General features: G+C 38.3%; 1 protein-coding gene across 1 annotated transcript in view; it reads right to left on the minus strand.

The window, feature by feature from the left end:
• CNTNAP2 (contactin associated protein 2) overlaps positions 1-24,409 on the minus strand; it is a 2,388,168-nt gene that overhangs the window by 786,029 nt on the left and 1,577,730 nt on the right. The window contains exon 11 of the mRNA XM_077491601.1: positions 3,865-3,971. Within this exon, the coding sequence (XP_077347727.1) occupies positions 3,865-3,971 (107 nt within the window). The remainder of the gene's footprint in view (positions 1-3,864; positions 3,972-24,409) is intronic.

The following is a 24,409-nucleotide window of genomic DNA, read 5'->3' on the forward strand; positions in this document are numbered from 1 at the left end:
AACCAAATTCCAAAACAAAACCTAATTTTAACTACTATAATATGACTTGTTCACCCTTCTGTGGAAATAGAGGCTGTCCTGGAGGCTACAGACTTTGTTCAAATGTCTGTTTGAAGGAATAACTTCTAAACAGTTAGCAATGGAAACAGATAATAAAATGCAAGCTTGGAGTATTGCAATAACACTTGGAGAGTTACTGCCATTCACACACAAGGCGATTTTTGACATATACATCTAGATCATTTGATGCTAAGGTCACACAGTAGATAAATTAGCACTTTTTGGTTAGGGTTTCTTATTTTTGTCTAATTAAGGGAAAACTGTATCCAAACCACACATTTTGTCACAAATATGCAAAGTAAAAGCTATTTATAAGAGTTTTAGAAGTAGAAAAAAAAAGAATTCCAGCAAATCTTGTTTTTAACTAATTTGGAAAAATACTTTTGCAGTTAACAATAGAAAACTAATTTAAAGGGAGTATATTTGTATTATAAAATTTGCTGGTGATTTTTTATTTTCACTTTCATACATTTTCCTTTAGCCTATGCTGGCATCTCTGTAAAAGATCTCTTGCTGCTTCTGTCAGTTGATCCTATTATTTTTAGTGGATGGCATGTTAGCAAACCAAAAATCTTACCACAAAAATGGTAGTAGGCGGATGAAAAACAGCTTGAGACACAGTGTGATAAAAAATATTTCCTTAGGACATTTCTTTTATTGTTGTCACTAAAATTATAGACTAATGTAAGCAATTTTATAATTGTACAGGTATATAGTTGAGTTTTTTTGTTTTTTTTTATAGTCAATCAAACAGAGTCACGGCTCATTCCCTGTTTGCAGAATAAATCAAAGTAAAACTGTAATTAAGTTCCTTATTTTTAATCGTAAATACCTTCAGAAAGCAATAACAAAGAAAAGGGATTACATTTAAACCAATGTTGTATCATACTGGCAAAATTCTTCAGGCCATTTGTCTCCCGATGACCTATGTTATTGTAATCCAATAGCTTTATTCAAGTGTTAGATGGAAGACAGAACAAGAGACTTTAAATCCTCTTTGATACCACAGAACAGGTACAGCTGTTTTATTGCCGTTTGGTATTGTTCTAGATATCTACGCATAATGCTTTGAGAAAATGTACAAGAATGCAAGGATTAGCTCTCCTTTTTTTAATGAAGCAGCTTTTCTGGTTCCAGATTTGTTAGTGCAACAAGTCCTGAATATGAATTTATAGACAGACAATATATTTGTTAATTATATGTGGGATATAAATAATATATTCAATAAACATATATATATATATTTATATATGTATATATTTCAGTCTATATTTAAAGTGATCTGTGCTTAAATTAAAGCTTCTAAACTACAGGTAGACATGTCCATAGTGGTCTGATGGGAACATAGTGACTTTGCATCTTGATGTTGCTCTTGAGCCTGCCCAGACCTGCACTTCATAATTATCATATGTTACATAGTTAGTAAGGTTGAATAAAGACACCGGTCCATCCACTTCAACCTGAGTGTCCAGTTGTCCCTATCCCTGTACATTGCACACTCACATCCGTCCCTACCCTCAAGGAGCCCAAAATCCGAGGTCCATATAGATTCATATACTAGGGACAATTTTGGACAGAAGCCAATTAACCTAACAGCATGTCTTTGGAGTGTGGGAGAAAACACATGCAGGCACAGGGAGAGCATGCAAACTCCAGGCAGGTAGTGTCATGGTTGGGATTCAAACCAGCAACCCTTTTTACTGCTAGGTGAGAGTGCTAACCACTACACCACTGTGCCGTATGTGTAAATTCAAAATCTATTTTTCAGTATGTTAGGCATTATGCTTTATTGTATACGGTTTTAATATTAAAGTTTTTGTACTTGCAAACTTTTTAGCCCATGGATCCTGCAAGTAACAGCAACAGGCTGACAACACCAATCTATTGCCTTTGTAATTAGTAGCAACATTTTCAGGTCAATGTGTGCACTCCATCAGTTGGCTGAGCTGCCAATCTGAAAGATCTGTTAACAGGCCAAAGGCCAACTGAAGGAACTTTTACAGTAAGACATGATGCCCAACATACTGAAAGGTTGATTTTCCGTTTACACACAACTGAATAAATTGCTGTGAAGGGTAGATTCACTTACAAATAGTGAGGCAAATACGGGATGCCACACATATTAGCATTTGATGTAGTTGCATAGGGAAGGATTCACAGTTGGTTATAACATACTCTATACTCTAGTATCATACAGTATGTCTGATACATACTGTATGATCTTTACTATGTTTCTAAATGAAGAGGAGAAAACAAGGGATAGCAATTAGTACTTTAGCTCTGCTGTTACAGTGCTTAAAAAACATCTAAATCCCAAAACAAAAATGTAACATATTGCAGATTATTAGGGCTTGGTGTTATGGTTGCATTTATTGTCCCTTTTCAACTTTATTGGCTTTATTTTCACCTGGTAATCCTGCAAATAACACACTTTCTATCCCTGGGTGTTTAGTATCAGTGTATCTATAAAGAGAGGCACAAAAGGCACCTTAGGCTGTTCTCCTTATATGGACTACAAACATGCCTATACATGGGGGGTGGGGGGGTAGGGAAATTGGTAATTAACAGAAGATAGCTAGGAAGGAAGATCGTCTTTGGTGCAACTTGCAGAAAGTGACAAAAACACTGTATTTTTGCAAGATAAACAGATATTTTCTGTATTTGATTAAAATGTTCTTAGCTTGAAACTAAGAAAGAAAACACATGCAGCCACCACGTCTAAGAACTGTAGCCTGCTATATATTGCATTTTCGTTCTTGGGTATATTTATCCTCTAAAAATTCTGGTGATTCTCTTTAGGCACCCAGGTAATATAATTTTAAATAAAACACGTGAAAGTATAAAATGAATTCTGATTACATTAACTTTGGACAAACAGGACTAGTTCAGAAATCTGTTTGGTATAACTTGATCTTATTTTTAAACACATTATAAATGATTCATTTCTGGGATTCATGTGGAGAAAATACACAAGAGATAACTGAAGATCCAAAGAACTATAAATCTTTAACAAGTGACATAAGTTTTGGCTGAACAGAATAGAGTGACATGTAGACTTCTGATTTTCATACCTTTCACAACAGACACTTATAAGTCAGGTTAGAACTACATGGAGCTTAAGTGTTTCATCTGCTTCCATGTACTTCTCATGTACCTCTAGGTGTCCAGTTGCCAGCTTTTATGCACTTGTCATTCGTGTAAGATGAAAAAACAAGTCAGTGCTACAGCTGCCATATATTATTACTGCCTTCCACTCACAGGAGTCTCAAGAAGTCAAAAAATAGACTTAAATCCAAAAAAAGATTAGATGTTCTAAAAAACACATTTCATTGTAGAATAAACCCCTCTTCATTTAAATCCAAGTATTCTGCTGTCCTCTAAAAAAGACCAATTTTTCTTTACAAATATTTTGTTTTATGGGGTAAAAATAACCTTTTAATATGTGCGTATAGCTGTTTTGACTTTAACGCTCATGCAACTTGCTCTGATTTAAAATCTAAGTCATAAGATATTAATACTTTACAATACTGAACACAGAGACATCATAGTAGAAAAATAGATGTATAATGAAAACTAATTTTCAACATGCTCTTGCAAAAAGTTTTTTTGTCTTTTTTCCTGTCTTTGCCATCATTGGAGGGATTCTTCCTCACATTTGTACATCAGGCAGGCAGTGATGGGGTATACAGAGCACTATATACACCTGACAGAGGTTTAACCCTTCTTCCACTCTAACTAAAAACATTTGGCTGGAGCTCCACTTTACATTAGTAAAACACTTGAAGGATATTTCAAAATACTTACAGTTATGACATGTGGCTCCAGTGTAACCAGTACCTTCACAGTTACATGTAATGGTATCCCATGTTTGTGTGCATTTGCCACCATGTTCACAATTATTGGGGACACATCTGCCAAAGAAAGAAAAACAACTGAGACAAATTTGCTTTACAAATAAGCACAATTTAAATTGTCAGCACTCTAAAGCCCCATACACACTATCAGACTTTCTGCTGATTTTTTTCCTTCAGATTTACCAAAACCATATAATATGAGGTCAAACCTTAGGAGTTTCAATTTGTATGCAATCAGGCAGGGCCCTTCTACTACATGGTTTTGGTAAATCTGAAGGAAAAAATCTGCAGAAAGTCTGATAGTGTGTATGGGGCTTAAGTCAGTATAAATGCACTTTCAGTTTCTTCATTAATTAGTCCAAATATGCTTAAACAGAACATAAATTGTGAGAACATATGTAATTTGCACAAAAGGTAAAGTATGGCAGGACTAATAGTAGACTTTTTAACTCAAGAAACTCAGGACACGAGTTGATGTAAAATTAGGTTCTCTAAACTCTACAATTGGCAGAAACATGAGCACAGACATTAGCAAACAAGAAAAGGCATGTTGGTGAATCTTTCCTGCTCGGTGACTGGGCCTTGGACTTGTAACAGATCATGGACGAAGTATAACAGCATACAGAGAGATTGCAGTGATTTTCAAAAGCTACCTCTCATCAGTAAAAGGGTAATGAGGTGGCTTGGTGCCTGCTGGCTTCAACGGAAAATAATCAGCATGCATTGCAAAGCATGGGCATTCAACTAAGAAAAAAATAAACAGCAGATCTTGTAACAGAAGTTGGAATGATTCAGATGCTGACACTTTCAGCTTTTTCAAGCTCATTCGTGCCCGCTGTAGGAATAGTCTTATCAAGAGAATAAAGAAGGAAAAGAAAACTTTGAGCTGTACAAGCGCCAAAACACTGCTCACATATATCAAGGTGGCTAAAATTATTAAGACTGACATACTGTACAGTAAATTCAGAAAGCCTGAAATAGACTATGCATTATGCCATGCACTCCACTGTGTTTGTATTAGCTTTGAACATGTGAGATTTGAGATGTTATAATTAAATTAGAGCAGGATACTGAACTGTTCACCCAACTAAAAGAGCAGGAGGCAGCTAATGCCGCGTACACATGAGCGGAATGTCCAACAGAAAAAGTCAGACGGGGGCTTTTCATCGCATATTCTGATAATGTGTATGGCCCATCAGACTTTTTACATCGAAAATTCTGACGGACCTAGAAATAGAACATGTTCTAAATATTTCCGACGGAACCAATTCCTATCAGGAAAACTGCTCATCTGTATGGTGTTCCAACAGACCCAAAGCGACGCATGCTCTGAAGCAAGTACGAGATGGAAGCTATTGGCTATTGAACTTCCTTTTTCTAGTCGCGTGTTACGTGTTTTAAGTCACCGTGTTCTTGACGGTCGGACTTTGGTGTGATCGTGTGTACGCAAGACAGTTTCAGCGGAATTCTGGTCATGTGTACAGGGAATAGAGGTTGTGGAGCATAGTGAGAATGAGCAAATTATGTTGAAAATTGTTGATCCACTTCTGCTTTCGATACTGCTCCTGCAATCCATATTGATGTGACCCTTTTAGTGTCCATGAGCTAATTAAGTCCAGAGGAATATTTACAATGTACAAGTTCCTGGAATAGGCTGTAAAGTAAGTGTGTGCTGCAGAAACCATCGGCTGGAACAATAGAACAAGAGATATGTCACCAGCACACCAAAGATTTCCAAAAGAAATTTCTTCCAAATATTGTATTAAATTATAACATCATAATGTATAATAGCAATACTTTCCCTTCTTCAGGCATGTGGCATGCTTGCGTGGCCCCAAAACTTTGCTATTTTAGGCTTTGATGTGATAGTTTAATAAAACATTTTTTCAGAGGTCTTTGGCATGGCAAAACATCTCTTGTTTCATAAGCTAATTAAAGCCCAACCCTGCAAAACCTAAAAATCATCTCTTGCAGTGGGACTGCACTCATTTTCTTGCAGTGGTGTTAGGGTACAAGGGTTAACTGCTCATTTACTCTATGAGAGAGCTTTTGTACTTTGACTTACCTGACCCTCTGCTCTCCCAGCAGTTGGTGCTTCCCCATGTTCTGGCAGTGGACTGTCTCTTTATGCCATTACATCCAATGCAGAGCTTTGGGCCCTGCATTGGTATTGTAGTGGTATTGATTGGTATTGATGAAATCAGGGCCCAGAGGAGCTTGCTTTTGGGACTGGTCTAGCACCATGGAGGACCAGGTAGGTAGATCTGGTTTACTATGTCCCCAAGACCTAAACAAGCAATCAACCCTTACAGTGACACCCTACTGCAGGGGATAATTTTTAAGTTTCATGGACTTGGGCTTTCACCATCCCTGGCTATACGTATGAGTGTTTCAGGTTATAATTTGTATACTTTCTTGCCTTTTTAAAGCTATGGCCTTTTGGATTACCTGATGTGTGTCCATTTTCCCCAGTCAACACAGTAGAAATTGCAGGTTATGATAGGTTAGCTTGGTCAAACCACAACATGACCTACTCATCTGAAAATCCTCTCATGAAAGGGATAACCCTGACAATCCTGAACTGATTTATTAATAAAATGAGGATCATTCACTAAATTGTCATACTAAGATAATAGTTACATAGTAAGGTTGAATAAAGACACCAGTCCAACCTGAGTGAGTGTCTACAATTGTCCCTATCCCTGTACATTGTACACTCACATCGGTCCCTACCCTCAAGGAGTCCATAATCCAAGGTCCCCATTCATATACTAGGGCCAATTTTGGACAGAAGCCAATTAACCTACCAGTATGTCTTTGGAGTGTGGGAGGAAACTGGAGTACCAGGAGGAAACCCACACAGGTACAGTCAGAAACATGCAAACTCCAGGCAGGTAGTGTTGTAGGTTGGGATTTGAACCAATGACCCTTTTTACTGCTAGGTGAGAGTGCTAACCACTACGCCCCTGTGCCACCCTGAATAAATAAATAATAAAGACACAAGCAATTGATATGCAATTTGTGAATGGCATTGACAGTACAGGATCTTGCTATCAAACCAAATAATCTTTACTTATGTAGTTACAGTGTACGTCCAGTCACAATGTCCTTCCTAGTTTTTAGTAGGTTTCGGCACGGGTAGAACCACTGTAAAGTTTTCACTGCTATATACAGCACCTTTAGAAAAAAAAATATCTTCACTTCCTCTACTACTGAAAATATTTTATTAAACTAGAGATGAGAAGAATTTTCCACTCTCCTAAATCTTAAACCAGCCAGCCTGACCCATACCCAATTTAAACTTTTTATACAGCTCATTACAACAGCATAACAAACTATGGCTAAAGCCTGGAAAACCCCATCTATAGCCGAAACCAAACAGAGTAAGCCAGGCCTTGATTCATGCCAACATGGAAGCTGTCAGTTGTCATAAAGTTCATAAATTCAATTTGGCATCCATGAATTAAACATTGCCTTCAATCTGACTTTGATAATTCTTTACTGTTGCCTCTGTAAAGTATATTTTTCTCTGCAATTTTTTGGCCTGCTACATATTATTTATTACTTATTAAAAGTATTGGGATGCCTGCCTTTACATGCACATGAACTTTAATGGCATCCCTGTCTTGCTAACTTGCTAATCCATGCCTTTATGGACTTTGTTTGTGCACTGGTGTGCAGTCATGTTGGAAAAGAAAGGGGCCATTCCAAAACTTGGGAGAATTTAATTGTTCAAAATGTCTTGGTATGCTGATGCCTTTAGAGTCCCCTTCACTGAAACTAAGGGCCAAGCCCAACCCCTGAAAAACAACCCCCCACCTAATAATTTGGACCAGTGCACAAAGCAAGGTCCATAAAGACATGGATGAGCAAGTTTGGGGTGGAGGAACTTGACTGGCCTGGACAGAGTCCTGACCTCAACCTGATAGAACACCTTTGGGATGAATTAGAGCGGAGACTGTGAGCCAGGCCTTCTCGTCCAACACCAGTGCCTGACCTCACAAATGCGCTTCTGGAAGAATGGTCAAACAGTCCCATGAACACGCTCCTAAACTTTGTGGACAGTCTTCCCAAAAGAGTTGAAGCTGTTGAACCCCCACAGACTAAGACTGGGATGCCATTAAAGTTCATGTGCGTGTAAAGGCAGGTGTCCCAATACTTTTGGTAATTTAGCGTAAATGTTGACTCTCTGCCCCTGGGGAGCTATTCTAACCTCTCTCGCCCCTTTCCTTGTCTTTGTCTCTACCCCTTTTTACCCTCTTTCCACTCTTTGTTTTCTCTTTCTCCTATCCCTTCATTTATTGTCTTCACTAATCTCTCTTTGTGACACAGAAATGGTACTTCCCTTGCAAAGAAAATTGTCTTTACATGCTTGTCAATATCATTGCTAGTAAATAATATAACAGGCCTCTTAGCAATCTGACCGCTTGTAAGGCTTATTTTCTTCTTGAGTTACCCACTTCGGTAAACCTCCTCTGTAGTTGAATTCTGTTTTCCCAGCTTCTGAAACACTTGTTCTTGATACATGTAGCTTTGCATGACTACTTTTGTGACAGGTTGGGGCAACTTTCTGTCCAACTATGTACCATTCTTTATATCTGCAATGCTCTTGTTTGTTTTGTTTCACGTAAAGCCAATAAACACATTTGACCAGAGAAGAAATTTCAGAGGCAGAAATAAAAATGCTTTTCTTTAGTAGAATAGGGGAAGGTTAGAATCCCAGTCAAATTTATATTGTTGGCTGTGTCGCTGTTGCAAATGTTCCCTTGCTCCCTGCCCGGTGAAACTGTTATCAGCAATACAGGAAATGAGCGTAAATTTCTCTAATTGAGCCCTGGATAGCAGTAAAAAATCCATTGTTGTTCAACGCCTTTAGCTTTATTAGGTACGATATGTAGCATGAGTAAATACATTACATTAGTGGATGTAGCTGTGCTAGGTACTGTATGCTTGGCCACAGCTTTTTCAGTACCCACAGAAAGTAATAGTGGATGTTGTGCCCTTTGTAGTTGTGCCTTACAAAGCTTATGCAAATCATGTGCATTACACCTAACATTATTCACAAAAGCAGAAAAAAAAATTCTGCCCTTCAAAGATTATGCTTACAAAGGTAATTTATCAGTGTTAGGACCCTGCAGCTGTAATCACAGGTGTATGTGAAGAATTTATACATACTGAAAGCAATCATATAGCAATGCATGCAAAACAAAGGGGTTCATTAAATAAAGGAAAATAGACTCTTCACTTTGCAAAGCAATTTTCCGCAGAGCTTAGTGAATATGGTTAAGTTTCACTTTGCAAAGTATACCCAATCGCATGCTAGAAAATAAAAAAAAAGGTATTTTGCCTTGCACATGATTGGATGATGGAAGTCAGCAGAGCTTCACCTCCTAAATAGGGATGAGCTGAATACCGTCTGGTTCGGTTCGCACCAGAACATACTGAACAGGCAAAAAATTTGGCAGAACACACGAACAACATTAAAGTCAAGAACACGAACATGAATAATCAAAAGTGCTAATTTTAAAGGATTATATGCAAGTTTTTGTCATAAAAAGTGTTTGGGGACCCAGGTCCTGCCCTAGGGGACATGTATTAATGCAAAAAAGTTTTCAAAACGGCTGTTTTTTCGGGAGCAGTGATTTTAATAATGCTTAAAGTGAAACAATAAAAGTGAAATATTCCTTTAAATTTCATACCTGGGGGGTGTCTATAGTATGCCTGTAAAGTGGCACATTTTCCCTGTGTTTAGAACAGTCCCTGCACAAAATGACATTTCTAAAGGAAAAAAAGTAATATAAAAGTACTCGCGGCTATAATGAATTGTTGGTCCAGCAATACAGATAAAAGTCATTGATAAAAACGGCATGGAATTCCCCCAGTCCATTACCAGGCCCTTTGGGTCTGGTATGAATTTTAAGGGGAACCCCGAACCAAAATTAAAAAAAACTTTTTTGTGTGGGTACCCCCAAATTCCATACCAGGCCCTTCAGGTCTAATTATAGCAAGGTGCTTTTGGGGGGAACCCAAAGCACCCTCCCCATGTTGAGGATGAGCAGCCTGGTATGGTTCAGGAGGGGGAAGCACTCGCTCGCCCCCCCCTTTCCTGGCCTGCCAGGCTACTTGCTCAGATAAAGGTCTGTTATGGATTTTGGGGGGACCCATTCCAACTTTTAAAAACATTTTTGGCATAAGGCTACCCTTAAAATCTATGCCAGACCCAAAGGGCCTAGTATGGATTGGGGGACCCCACACAGTTTTTTTTTTTATTTTGGTGTTGAGTTCCCCTTAAAATCCTGGAGATTTTCTATGATTTCTACAAGAATTTGCTGTCTGCTTCTCATTCTTCACCAAAGCATTTTTCTCAGGATTGGCTTATGCCGCGTACACACGACCGGACTTTTTGACAGCAAAGGTCCGATGGCACGCGTCCGTCAGACAATTCGATCTTGTGTGGGCTCCATTGGACCTTTGCTTGCCAAAAATCTGGCGGACTTTAGAAATAAAACATGTTTTAAATTTTTCCACCGGAACTCCGCCGGACCAAGAAATCCGTTCGTGTGTATGCTAGTCCGACAGACAAAAATAAACGCTAGGGCAGCTATTGGCTACTGGCTATGAACTTCCTTATTCTAGTCCAGTCATACGTCATCACGTTCAAATCCGTCGGACTTTGGTGTGATTGTGTGTGGTCAAGTCTGTTCATTCGGAAAGTCCGTCGGAACTCCGCCGAAAATGTCCGTCGGAAAGACCGTCGGACCTAGTCCCTTGAAAAGTCCGGCCGTGTGTACGCGGCATTAGAGATGTTTTGCTTCCCACTCTGTCTGCCCAACAAATTGAAAAACTGAATGCACCATGTACGCTATTGAAATAACTGAGATTATTAAGTCCCTAAAAACTTCTACAGCACCTGGTCTAGATGGATATTCTACCCTTTATTTTAAAAAATTCTCCCATATTCTGGTCCCCCATTTATCCAAATTATACAATTATATTTTACAAGGCAATACGTTCCCGGAGGAAATGCTTCTAGCCAACATGTGTCTATTACCCAAGCCCCATAAAGATCACACCTCTCCACAGAACTACTGCCAAAAACCAGTTATAAATAATGACCTCGAAATTTGCTGGCAGATAGAATGGCTGCAGTCATCACATCATTAATCCACCCAGACCAAACGGGTTTCATTCCAGGCAGACAGTTTGCTGACAACTTAACACTTGTCACAAATATAATTCAGGACTCTAACTTAAATGCAAACCCAGTAGTTATTCTTATGCCACGTACACACGACCAGTTTTCCCATCGGCATTCCACTGAAACTGTCTGATCACACCAAAGTACGATCGTTAAGAACGCGGTGACGTACAACACGTACAACAGGACTAGAAAAAGGAAGTTCAATAGCCAGTAGCCAATAGCCTCTGTCTCGTACTTGCTTCAGAGCATGCGTCGTTTTTGGTCCGTCGGAACAGCATACAGATGAGCAATTTTCCCGATAGGAACTGGTTCAGTCGGAAATATATAAATCATGTTCTATTTCTAGGCCCGTCAGAATTTTCGTTAAAAAAAGTCAGATAAGGCATACACATGATCGGAATATATGAAGAAAAACTTCCATCTGACTTTTTCTGTCGGACATTCTGCTTGTGTGTGCACGGCATTAGCCTTGATATCCACAAGGCCTTTGATAGTGTCAGTTGGTCATTCCTGGAACTATTACACCCCAAATATGGTCTTTGCAATGAATTCATGCATGGCTTTAGAGCTTTATGTCAAAATCCTCAAACTAGAATTAGACTTCCTGGGGAAAACTCTAAGTTCTTTGCATTGGATAGAGGAACTAGACAAGGGTGCCCCCTTTCCCCTCTCCTTTTTGCCCTGGCCATCAAACCCCTCGCTTGGGTCATACGAAATAATGTCAATATTAAAAGCTAATCCAAAGGCCTAATAGACTTCAAATTGAGCCTATACGCCAATGATTTTTTGCTACAACCAGATGGTACCTAACTCCCTTTAAAATAAACTAATTTTATCCATCGGTATCCCCCACTAGTTTTAGGGGATGCCCAGATCAATTTACCATCTTACATACTTTCTGAATCTGCTAAATTTTTAATCCCATATGGTTACAAGCAGCAGCTAGGATTGAACATATTATAGGCAAAAAAATTCCCCTCGACCCTAAGATGTGTTTACTGTTTGCACCTATACCTAATGTACCCACACACAGCATATTAGTTTAATTCAAACACTGTTCAACTCAACCCACTGGATGACGGTATTGAGTAGAATGGAACAAATAAAACTCTCAGAGCGTATCCACTATACACTCTTTGACACCATGCACATTTCCCCCCCCCCCAAAAAAAAATGGCCCCCTTGGGATATACCACATCCCTAAATATCACCTAATGTAGGCTAAAAAATATATATTAGTTTAGAACAAAACTGTGTTGCAACTTATATAGCCTTATAGGAAAAATGAATTATTCAATATCATTATCTGTTATACATTTGTACCAAACTATGACCTTTTGCAATAATAATAATTGTTTGTAAACAAAAAAATCTATACCAGACCCAAAGGGCCCCCTGTTTTTTTACTAATTCTTAGGGTTCCCCTTAACCACTTCAATGAACTGTATTAATAACTGTACACTGACTGCACTGTATATATATATATATATATATATATATATATATATATATATATATATATTTATTATACTGCCTGAACTGTATATATATTCTAGACTGCCTGCACTGTATATATATATATATATATATATATATATATATATATATATATATATATATATATATATATATATATATTTATTATACTGCCTGAACTGTATATATATATTCTAGACTGCCTGCACTGTATATATATATATATATATATATATATATATATATATATATATATATATATATATATATATATTTATGTATGTATGTATATGTGTGTGTGATGTCCTTTGAGTCCCTAAACATCTGTGAAGTTGATTGGAGCCAGGTTGGTGTTGTCCACAAAGGAAAGAATTCTCTGGGAAGTCCTTGCCTGTGTGTTCTTCAAGAGCAGCTTGAATCTGGACAAAGGATGAGCATGTGTCCAGGTCCGTCTGCCCTTTATCAATAGGTTGCTGAGCCTGACTGACAACTGAGAAAACCTGAGACTGGGGAAGCTCTGTCCAATGGCTAGACCTTACTTACAAATTATTAAGAAGGCTGAAAGATGTTCATGTTAATTGTTATGTTAAACAACCATTGTATGGGTAGAATATTGTTATTTTGGATGTCTGGGTGAAAAAATGGGCTTTGCAGAGTGGGTAGGCCCTTGGAAAACTCTACATCTTATGGTAGATCTCACAATTAGCAATGAACTTATTTGGTGGTCATAATCCCCTGTCATGTAGTATGTTGTTGTTTTCCTAACACTCAATCGCTTGTAGAATATTTACAAACTAATGCACTTCCAATAATAGAACTTTTCTAGAAATTCTTCTATTATTTTCTTTATTTAATTGGCTGTTGCTGTCATAAGTAAGTGTATTCATGTTGACAGCTTGTGTAGCACATGGTCAGAACTTTCTCGTTGTCCTTGCAATTGAAATGTGGTTTATGTGAACCCATCCTTTCTCTTTCATTGAATACTGAATTCAGCTGCATCCACAGCTGGTAATTCCCCTTCTCCTTGTTTGAATTGTTATGGCAGGTAATTATCCCAAACTGCATGTGACTGTTCATGCCAATCAGCTGTCTGTTCTGCATGCTGAGAAATATTTGCAGAACTGATAGGCACTGTTTGTATGCCCTGTTACTGAAAATTGACTTTGCATAATGAATACAGAATCAAACAAAATTGCCACGAATGCCATTTTTCCTGTGGCTGTTTGGGGGAAATATACATCATCTTTGTTTATTTTGCATTCTAAAACACACATGATATACACTTTTTTTTTATATTGTTGTGTGTTACTACTTAAATAGGAAAGCATTTTTAATCATTCATAAAGGCATGTGGTAAAACAAACCCAGCTTCCTATTTAACCTGAAATAGTTTAGTTATTTTCTAGCTGTGCTTTGAAGTTGTTCACACTTGCAGCAAAGGAAGGTAATTATTCTGAAAATGAAGTGCAATTCTCAGCGAAACAAAATAAATATGGATAATGTATTTTTTTTTATTTGGATTAGGACAGACGAAGTACATTTTATTCATCCTTCTGTCAAATATCATAAGATTAGCTTTTAATAAAAAAACACTGGAACATGGCATCTTCAAAGGAAACACAGTACGGACATATTCAATAACATGCAGTTAAAGAGACAGTTGCACTACAATTAAAAGGTTTATTTAAATATAGCTTTGGAAAACACATTAATATTCCTATTGAAATCATTTTTTTCTCTCTTGTAGAGCTGGAATCACCATATGACACCTCTAGATGTTTTAGATGGAAGCATGTTACCATTGCCTGCCTTGGCTGTTCCCCCACTGTTAAACACCCCTGCAGATCTTACAGCCTTCAGCATCTGAAGCTTCTGAGTGTGTCAGATGGAAGAAGTCTCCTTGCTGCCTGCTGTGACTTTTCCCCTTGTCACTACAGCATTAGCATGTCACGCCAGAGACATGGCAGGTGGAGCAAAGGGGGGGGGGGGGGCCCATAGGCAGTTGAGAGAGTCAGGCATTTGACTTAACCTCCCTGGCGGTACGATTATTTCAGATTTTTGGTGCTGAAAGCGGTACAACTATTTTGCATGGAAATTTGGCATTTTATATTGTAGGCCTGCAATTCTTAGGAATAACTTACTTAATACTGTCCAAACCAGAGTCTAGAGAGTCTAGGGTATGATAAAGTTTGAAAAATTTATCATAAATTATAATATAATAAATAACTATAAATAATTATAACAAATAATATTATAATAACAATAAAAATTATTCAATAATGTAATCAAATCAAAAACACAGAAATTTGCTCAGTTGCATAATTGTCGCTGTCATTACTTTCAGTGCTTGATGACAAATCTCCCCACAAATCTTTATCGCTCAATTCTGCTAGTGATTCTAATTTACTAACACTGTTTTCTAGCTGGTCTAAAACCACTTTGGTGTAAAGGGACACTTTTTGGTTGCTATGGACAATCTCCAGTTTCCAGGCAGAAAGAACAGTTTTTATAATATAAAACTGCATGCAGGGCACTGTACAGACCACTAGGGACAAAAGGGATGTGAAATAATGTGATACAATAATGTAATCTGTAAGATTACAGTGTCCTGTATGTATTGTGAATGATTCACTTTTTGAATTTGGCGCCGTTCTCCGTCCCCGTGCGTCGCAACGTTTGCAGGGAACGGAGCCCGGCTCCGTGATAAATCGAGCGGTGGACAAGCCACTCACACTGAGGGCAGACATCGCAGGATCCAGGGGACAAGGTAAGTAAGCTCTTCCTGGATCCTGCGATGCGATCCCGAGTCTGGCTCAGGGTTACCGCTTTTGGTTCTGAAATTCCACCCCGAGCCAGACTCGGGAATACCACCAGGGAGGTTAAAAAGGGTTTCATACAGAAGACACTTGGGTTGATTTAATAAGGCAAATAGACTGTGGACTCTGCAAGTGTAGTCGCTCCAGAGCTTAGTAAATGAGCTGAAGCTCTGCTGACTTCCATCATCCAATCATGCACAAGCAAATATGTTTATTTTTTTATTTTCCTTGCACATGATTGGGAATTCTTTGCAAAGTGAAGCTTTACAACATTTACTAAGCTCTTGAGCAACTTCACTTTGCGAAGTGAACAGTCTTTAGTAAATCAACCCCTCTATGGTAACTCTAGTTCTAGCAAGAGGGTGAAGGTTAGAATTAAAGCCTTATTGAATCCTCATTATTTATTACTGTAAGGCAAACAGGCTGCATATCTAGTAATGAATATCATGTCTTTTTTTATCTTTTTTTTAAATCTTTGTTGTGCTTCAACAAGGGTTAAAATACTAAGCGCTTCCAGCAGTAATGGCAGTAATACAGAGCATTATAAATGCATTTTCCAAAGCTGTATTTGGTTAAACAGTTTTATTGTGATGACAGTGTATGTTTAGGTAAAAACCCTCATTAAAATTAAAATTAATAAAAAAAAAAAATGTTATCTGTCAGCTATCTGTGAGCTAAGTTTTGACATCGTGGCAAAGAAAGCTGTGCATGTTTGAAGAAAGAGACAGAACAGGTTTGTATGAAAAGTCATTAATATTTCTGTCAATCCCGTCTCTCACTATTATGGTAGTGTTTTACCTTACTTAGTGTTTAGTAAGGCTGAACAATAGCTATTTTAGTGGCTGACTCCTGAGACTGGTGTTGCAGTGTTATTTGAAAAAAATTGGTCCCTTGTGATGCTCTGACATTTTTGTGCCAGTGCACAGAACTTATTGTCCACAAAAGTGTATCTTGTTAAAAAAAAATTAAAATAGTGTTTTTGGGAAGGACATTTATCCGAGTACTTTTTAGAATACAGTTAACTCTTTCTCTGCATGCAAATGTCAAGTATAAAGACGCTAAATAGCATGTAATTTATTTTTATTTTTTATTGCTTTTGGCCCTTACTGGTTTATTCGATTCATTTGGCCCATGTATCAGCAAAATATTGAACGTCAGCATAACTGAATAAGTCAATTAATAGCGCTAAAGTGCATCTTGCTTTTCCCCTTCTGTTTTGGAAATTATAATTTTACTATACTCTTCTGAATAGTGCTGAGTACCAACTGCAATTGAGTTAAACAAATATATAACATAATGCAATTGCTAAATAAGTCATTTGATGTTATTAACCTCCCTGGCGGTATGATTATTTCAGATTTTAGGTGCTGAAAGCGGTACAATTATTTTGCATGGAAATTTGGCATTTTATATTGTAGTCCTGTAATTCTTAGGAATAACTCACTTAAATCTGTCCAAACCAGAGTCTAGCAGACATCCCGGGTATGATAACGTTTGAAAAATGAAATCATAAATTATAATATAATAAATAACTATACATAATTATACCAAATAATAATATAACAATAATAAAAATTATTCAATAATGTAATCAAATCAAAAACACAGAAATTTGCTCAGTTGCAGAATTGTCACTGTCATTACTTTTCAATATTTGATGACGGTTCTCCCCACAAATCGCTATCACTTAATTCCTGCGAGTGATTCCAATTTATTATCGCTGTTTTCTAGCTGGTCTAAAACCATTTTTGATGTAAAGGGACAGTTTTGGTTGCTATGGACAATCTCCAGTTTCCAGTCATAAAGAATAGTTTTTATAATATAAAACTGCATGCAGGACACTGGACAGAACACTAGGGACAAAGGGGATGTGAAATAATTACATACAGCAATGTAATCTTACAGATTACATTATACTGTATGTATACTGTGTGTTTAACTTTTTGAATTTGGTGCGGTTCTCCGTCCCCGTGCGTGTCGCAATGCTCGCAGGAAACGGAGCCTGGCTCCGTGATAGATCGAGCGAGACGCGGCTCGCTCGTACAGCGTGGGGACATCGCTGGATCCAGGGGACAAGGTAAGTAAACCTCTCCCTGCATTCAGCGATGCGGTCCCGGGTCTGGCTCGGGGTTACCGCTTTTGGTACAGAATCTCCACCCTGAGCCAGACTCAGGAATACCGCCAGGGGGGTTAAAATGCCTTCCTATTCTAATCGTGATTTTTAAAATTTGGCACTTTCTTGCACCAAAGCCAACCTTATGTATGTAACAACTATGATAACCACAGTTACATAGTTACATACCGTAGTAGGTGAGGTTGAATAAAGACACAAGTCCATCAAGTCAAACCTATGTAAATCCACTTTTGTTCTGTAAAAAAATATGCAATATGCAAGGTTTTAAAAATTGTCATTGAAGTCTAATAACTGTTGCCGTTTTGAAACTCGCCCATGCATTCCACGTGATTCCAGATTGCCATGGATCAGTGTGAACGGGCCCTCAATGGCTGGCTCATTTACTGTATGTATTGTACTATCATGCATGTGCAGGGACCACTTGAATTATTATTTCATAGTTTAATTAGAAGTACTTTTTGACATCATGAGTTCAACTTTAGAATTATGCAGTCTCTCCAAAGCATTCAACAATCCTTTAACCTAAATTCAAGCTAAGCTGCTACCCTGTGCTTAATTATGTCAGTTCATTACAAGCAATGCAGCTAATAATTTGATATATATATATATATAGATATATATATTTTTTTTTTTGCTTGGCTTTGAAAACTGGAAATATTTCAAAACTACATAGTAAGCACAAATGTACTTCTTGTCACCAAAGTCACTGGAGTATATCAAAAAAGCAATCCAAATTAATTGGATTCAGTATGTGTGTAATTGTTCTTTTGTCGCTTATTTGTTGTAAATCATTTTACCTAGTTTTTAATATAAAACACTTTTTGTTTTAAAAACCATATATAGGTATAAGGAACATCTGTTCAAAACTGGTTTTAGGACTGGACTGGCCTTGGTAATCAAAAGTAGGCACTCTCAGGCACCTGTATGTACATTTAAAGCATCTTCTAGGACACCTGTGTCAAACACAAGGCCCGTGGGCCAAATGCGGCCCCCAGGCCATTTCATGTGGCCCTCACACCTCTCTTGTAGCTGTGGCGCTCTCCTAGTCCAGTGATGGCAAACCTTGGCACTCCAGATGTTTTGGAACTACATTTCCCATGATGCTCATTCACCCTGCAGTGTATTCGAGCACCATGGGAAATGTAGTTCCAAAACATCTCAGGTGCCAAGGTTCGCCATCACTGTCCTAGTCTCTACCCCCACCTTGTCTCATTCAGCAGCAGAGCGGAGGACAGAACTCCCCCTCCAGATCCTGGGCTTCTTCATGCAGCCACAGGGGGGGGGGGGCATGCCTCTCCCCATCCCAACAGTTAGCAGCAGAAAGGACAGAAATCCTTCTACAGATCCTGTACCTCTCTGTGCAATCATAGAACCCCCTTATCTCTGCCCCTCCAGTCTTAGTATTCATCAGTCTCAAGCAGCTGATGCCAGACTTCCTCTGGTCCTCCTCCAAACCCTGCATTTTCTGCTTCCCAGCTCCACCCTCAGCTTCTTCCTGGCAGCACAAGGTAAGGGAGGATGGGGGACTCTTGATGTCTCATGGTGGTGGGGGCTCTGACAGCTGATATAAGGTGGCTGGGGTGCTCTATACATGTAGTCTTACAGATACAACCAGCCCTTTAAGACCCCTTTCACACCAGGGCATTTTGCAGGCGCTATAGCGTTAGAAATAGCGCCTACAAAACGCCCTAAAGAAGCTGCACCATTGTGTGTAGTGTGAAAGCCCCAAGGGCTTTCACACTACAGCGGTGCGCTGGCAGGACGTCAGAAAAAAGTCCTGCCAGCAGCTTCTTTGGAGCGGTGAAGGAGCGGTGTGTTTGCCGCTCCTCCACCGCTGCTGCCCATTGAAATCAATGGGGCAGCGCTGTAATGCCGCCGGCAAAGCGCCCCGCTAGCGGCCGAAATGCGCTGCAAATCCGGTGGTAAAACGCCGCTAAAAATAGCGGCATTTTACCGCCGACGCAAGGTGCGGTGTGGTGTGAAAGGGGTCTAAGGGCAACAATCATTTTTCCCCTGATGAAATTGAGTTTGACACCCCTGTTCTAGGGGTGTCTTAGTAGTGTTGAGAATTGACTTTTCACTTCCAAACTTTTCTATTGGCTCCTCACTATGATAAGTCAATGGGATAGTAAAGAAGATGATAAGCAGTAGGCCGGTTTTTAAAACTGCCAGGAAGTATTGAATTTTGCATATTAGACCATTCCCCACCCCCATCCCAGGATTTTGAGCTTCTGGGACAATCAGAAAGAGTTTCATATGTACAATGTGTGCGCTTTATTGAAGAAAAAGATGATTGGTCGCACACCATGGAAGGAAGAACTTCTGTAGAATAGTTACTTTATTGTCAATGTGCCAAAGGACATAGACAGGACATAGACAGGACGTTACAGGAAGATTGTTAGGCCGGTTTTACACAGATAACTCGCCCTTGTGAACAAGGCCGAGTTATTTACGTGAAAGCGGTCTACCAATGTCCTGAACCTAAGTTGAGCACCTACATTGTATACATTCGAAATTAGAAAGCTGGAAAGTTACTAATAGGAGTGAGAATCAAGGGTAGAGTTGAGATGCCTGGGATAGTGACATAAACAGCTTCAGTGTAGATATTATGCCCCTCCATAGTCCATAACCTGGCTACAGATTTACTTTGAAAAAAGTGGTGCAAGCCTCTCTTGGAATGAGTTACTAGCATTTCCAAAGAGGGATATTATACTTTTTTCTAGGAATACTTTAATATATATTACTTTTTTTGTTGAATAGGGCTACATATTAACAAGCAATGCAATTGATTTCAGCATGAATTACAACAGTGCCGTGCACTCATTGGGGGTTATTTACTAAAGGCAAATCCACTTTGCACTGTAAGTGCACTTGGAAGAAAAGTCGCTGTATATCCAAGGGGGACATGCACTTCAAAGTGCCCTTTCAGTGCAAAGTGGATTCGCCTTTCCATAAATAACCTCCATTGTATTTTTGATATCCTACAGGGAGAAAGGATTGTGGTTGATTGCCACTAAAGGTTTATCATAGGTGCTGTGATAACAAGGTAGCTGATATCATCACACATACAGAACATCTTTAACAACACTTCTATATTAAAGTGGCCACTAGAATCATAGCCAATGTTTCTGTGTGTAGTGTCACTTTATCAAACCACAGCACTGACAGCATTTTATAAGGGACATAAAGTACTTCATTCACATTTGTGCAATCCACCAAAAAGCTTACACTCCATTATTTCTACTATTATCACACAAACACGCATCCTAAGGGTCAGTTTGTATATGGTAGGAAAATGAAACATTTGCCCCATCTACACCAAACTTAATCACTGCACTTAAAAGGAGTAATGACTGTGACAGTGCTTGCTGATAAAGGATGGGGTCCATTTATCTTTGCCAAAATGTTATAGCATGCAAAGTAAGGTTTTGCAATCCAGGGGCCTCTAAGCCTAGACCCTCTTCTTTACATAACATATACTGTATATCTACTATGAAAGTGGGATTCTTATGACCTATTTTGGATCAGAAGTTATTTATTATATGAATACTAAATGTTGTACATTTGTTTCTTTCTTTTTATCAAATAAGATGGCCGGGAATAGAGTATAAACTATTACAATTTTTTTTTTTCTACAGTCAATTTGAATGGTGTTCTTATGAACAATAGAGTGTCCATAGCCAATGTATTTACTAAGAGCACATTTCATCTGTGAGAATGTGCAAATGTAGCTGTCCACATACAGGGTGCTGAATGATATATGCTCTTGTACATATAATATAATACTCTCTCTCTCTCTCTCTCTCTCTCTCTCTCTCTCTCTCTCTCTCTCTCTCTCTCTCTCTCTCTCTCTCTCTCTCTCTCTCTCTCTCTCTCTCTCTCTCTCTATATATATATATATATATGTATATATATATATACAGTTAGGGCCATAAATATTTGGACAGTGACACAAGTTTTGTTATTTTAGCTGTTTACAAAAACATGTTCAGAAATACAATTATATATATAATATGGGCTGAAAGTGCACACTCCCAGCTGCAATATGAGAGTTTCCACATCCAAATCGGAGAAAGGGTTTAGGAATCATAGCTCTGTAATGCATAGCCTCCTCTTTTTCAAGGGACCAAAAGTAATTGGACAATGGACTCTAAGGGCTGCAATTAACTCTGAAGGCGTCTCCCTTGTTAACCTGTAATCAATGAAGTAGTTAAAAGGTCTGGGGTTGATTCCAGGTGTGTGGTTTTGCATTTGGAAGCTGTTGCTGTGACCAGACAACATGCAGTCAAAGGAACTCTCAATTGAGGTGAAGCAGAACATCCTGAGGCTGAAAAAAAAGAAAAAATCCATCAGAGAGATAGCAGACATGCTTGGAGTAGCAAAATCAACAGTCGGGTACATTCTGAGAAAAAAGGAATTGACTGGTGAGCTTGGGAACTCAAAAAGGGCTGGGCGTCCACGGAAGACAACAGTGGTGGATGATCGCCGCATACTTTCTTTGGTGAAGAAGAACCCGTTCACAACATCAACTGAAGTCCAGAACACTCTCAGGGAAGTAGGTGTATCTGTCTCTAAGTCAACAGTAAAGAGAAGACTCCATGAAAGTAAATACAAAGGGTTCACATGTAGATGCAAACCATTCATCAATTCCAAAAATAGACAGGCCAGAGTTAAATTTGCCCAAAAAACACCTCAAGAAGCCAGCTCAGTTCTGGAAAAGTATTCTATGGACAGATGAGACAAAGATCAACCTGTACCAGAATGATGGGAAGAAAAAAGTTTGGAGAAGAAAGGGAACGGCACATGATCCAAGGCACACCACATCCTCTGTAAAACATGGTGGAGGCAACGTGATGGCATGGGCATGCATGGCTTTCAATGGCACTGGGTCACTTGTGTTTATTGATGACATAACAGCAGACAAGAGTAGCCGGATGAATTCTGAAGTGTACTGGGATATACTTTCAGCCCAGATTCAGCCAAATGGTGCAAAGTTGATCGGACGGCGCTTCATAGTACAGATGGACAATGACCCCAAGCATACAGCCAAAGCTACCCAGGAGTTCATGAGTGCAAAAAAGTGGAACATTCTGCAATGGCCAAGTCAATCACCAGATCTTAACCCAATTGAGCATGCATTTCACTTGCTCAAATCCAGACTTAAGACGGAAAGACCCACAAACAAGCAAGACCTGAAGGCTGCGGCTGGAAAGGCCTGGCAAAGCATTAAGAAGGAGGAAACCCAGCGTTTGGTGATGTCCATGGGTTCCAGACTTAAGGCAGTGATTGCCTCCAAAGGATTTGCAACAAAATATTGAATAAATAAATATTTTGTTTGGGTTATGTTTATTTGTCCAATTACTTTTGAGCTCCTAAAATGTGGAGTGTTTGTAAAGAAATGTGTACAATTCCTACATTTTCTATCAGGTATTTTTGTTCAACCCTTCAAATTAAACGTTACAATCTGCACTTGAATTCTGTTGTAGAGGTTTCATTTCAAATCCAATGCAGTGGCATGCAGAGCCCAACTTGCGAAAATTGTGTCACTGTCCAAATATTTATGGCCCTAACTGTATATATATATATATATATATATATATATATATATATATATATATATATATATATATATATATAGAGAGAGAGAGAGAGAGAGAGATAGAGAGAGAGAGAGAGAGAGATCGCTATCTCTCTCTCTATTTATATATCTATATATATATATATATTACAGTAGGCATGGTTTGCCCTCTCAGTTACATTTATTTGATAAAATCACAGGAATGTAAAAGGAAATTAATCTGAGATAAATAGCCTGAGCATATGCAGTGCAAATATTATAGTACGGATGATTTACTAAAGGATTTAAAAGTCTTCACACAATAACATGTATCAAGATTCACTTCATTTATACAACCATGTGCATGAGAAATTTGTAAGTGTTTTTTTTTTCCAGATGATTGAATAATTGATGTAATTCTTCACACATTTTATTGTGTGAACAGCTTCATGATGTTTAGTAAATCAGCCCTATAGTGTTAACACACATATGAGAATTAAAGGATAAGCCGATAAATATTAAATACAATATCACACACCTATTAGGAAAAGGAAGAGGAGAAAAGCAGGATTTTTACGCTGCTGACAAATAATAATGAGAACCAATATGATAAAATGTATATAACAATTTTAATGGGAATATAGTTAAAACATAGACAAAGCCGCTTTGTTCACTGATAGTCAACAATTGGTAATAGAGGTGGTCACAAGCGAATGTTACAGCTTAAACAGAGATTACTTTATTGTATATTAACCCGACATGTTTCACATTAGCTTCATCAGGGGATATACGAATCAGAAAAGCGAAAAAAACTGTAAAAAAAAAGAAAAAAAAAAAAGATCTTATCGCTTTAGCAAACTTCCATTAAATGTGTCATTTTCTTCTATGTATGAAATGTCTAGGTTTGTGACAGATGTATATTAAAGGAAATTTGTGCTGAGAGAAATATGCAAACTACAATTGCTAATCTTCCCTGCTCAAAATGATAGTTGTCTGGCTGTAATGTTGATCCAAAGGCTTCAATACTCAATGAGTCAGTAGTTAGGAGAATATTTGCATATCAATATATGCAGAACAGAAGTATGCATTTCTCTGTAACTTAATTTGCTTCATGCTTTTTTCCCTGGTCAGTGACTCAGAAGGCTTTGAAGCCAGGGACAGACAGGAAACTGGTATTTTCAGAAGTAGGTCAACAATATCAACCCCCATAGACCCCATTCTGCACATTTTTTTCTTAATGTGACTCTTTCACAATATGAAAGATACCCAAAGTTATACCTGTAAAAAACTATCTCACTGTGTCACTAAACT

Source organism: Lithobates pipiens, unplaced genomic scaffold, assembly GCF_037356315.1.
Source record: "Lithobates pipiens isolate NorthernLeopardFrog02 unplaced genomic scaffold, aLitPip1_a1.2 Scaffold_19, whole genome shotgun sequence".
NCBI lineage: Eukaryota > Metazoa > Chordata > Amphibia > Anura > Ranidae > Lithobates > Lithobates pipiens.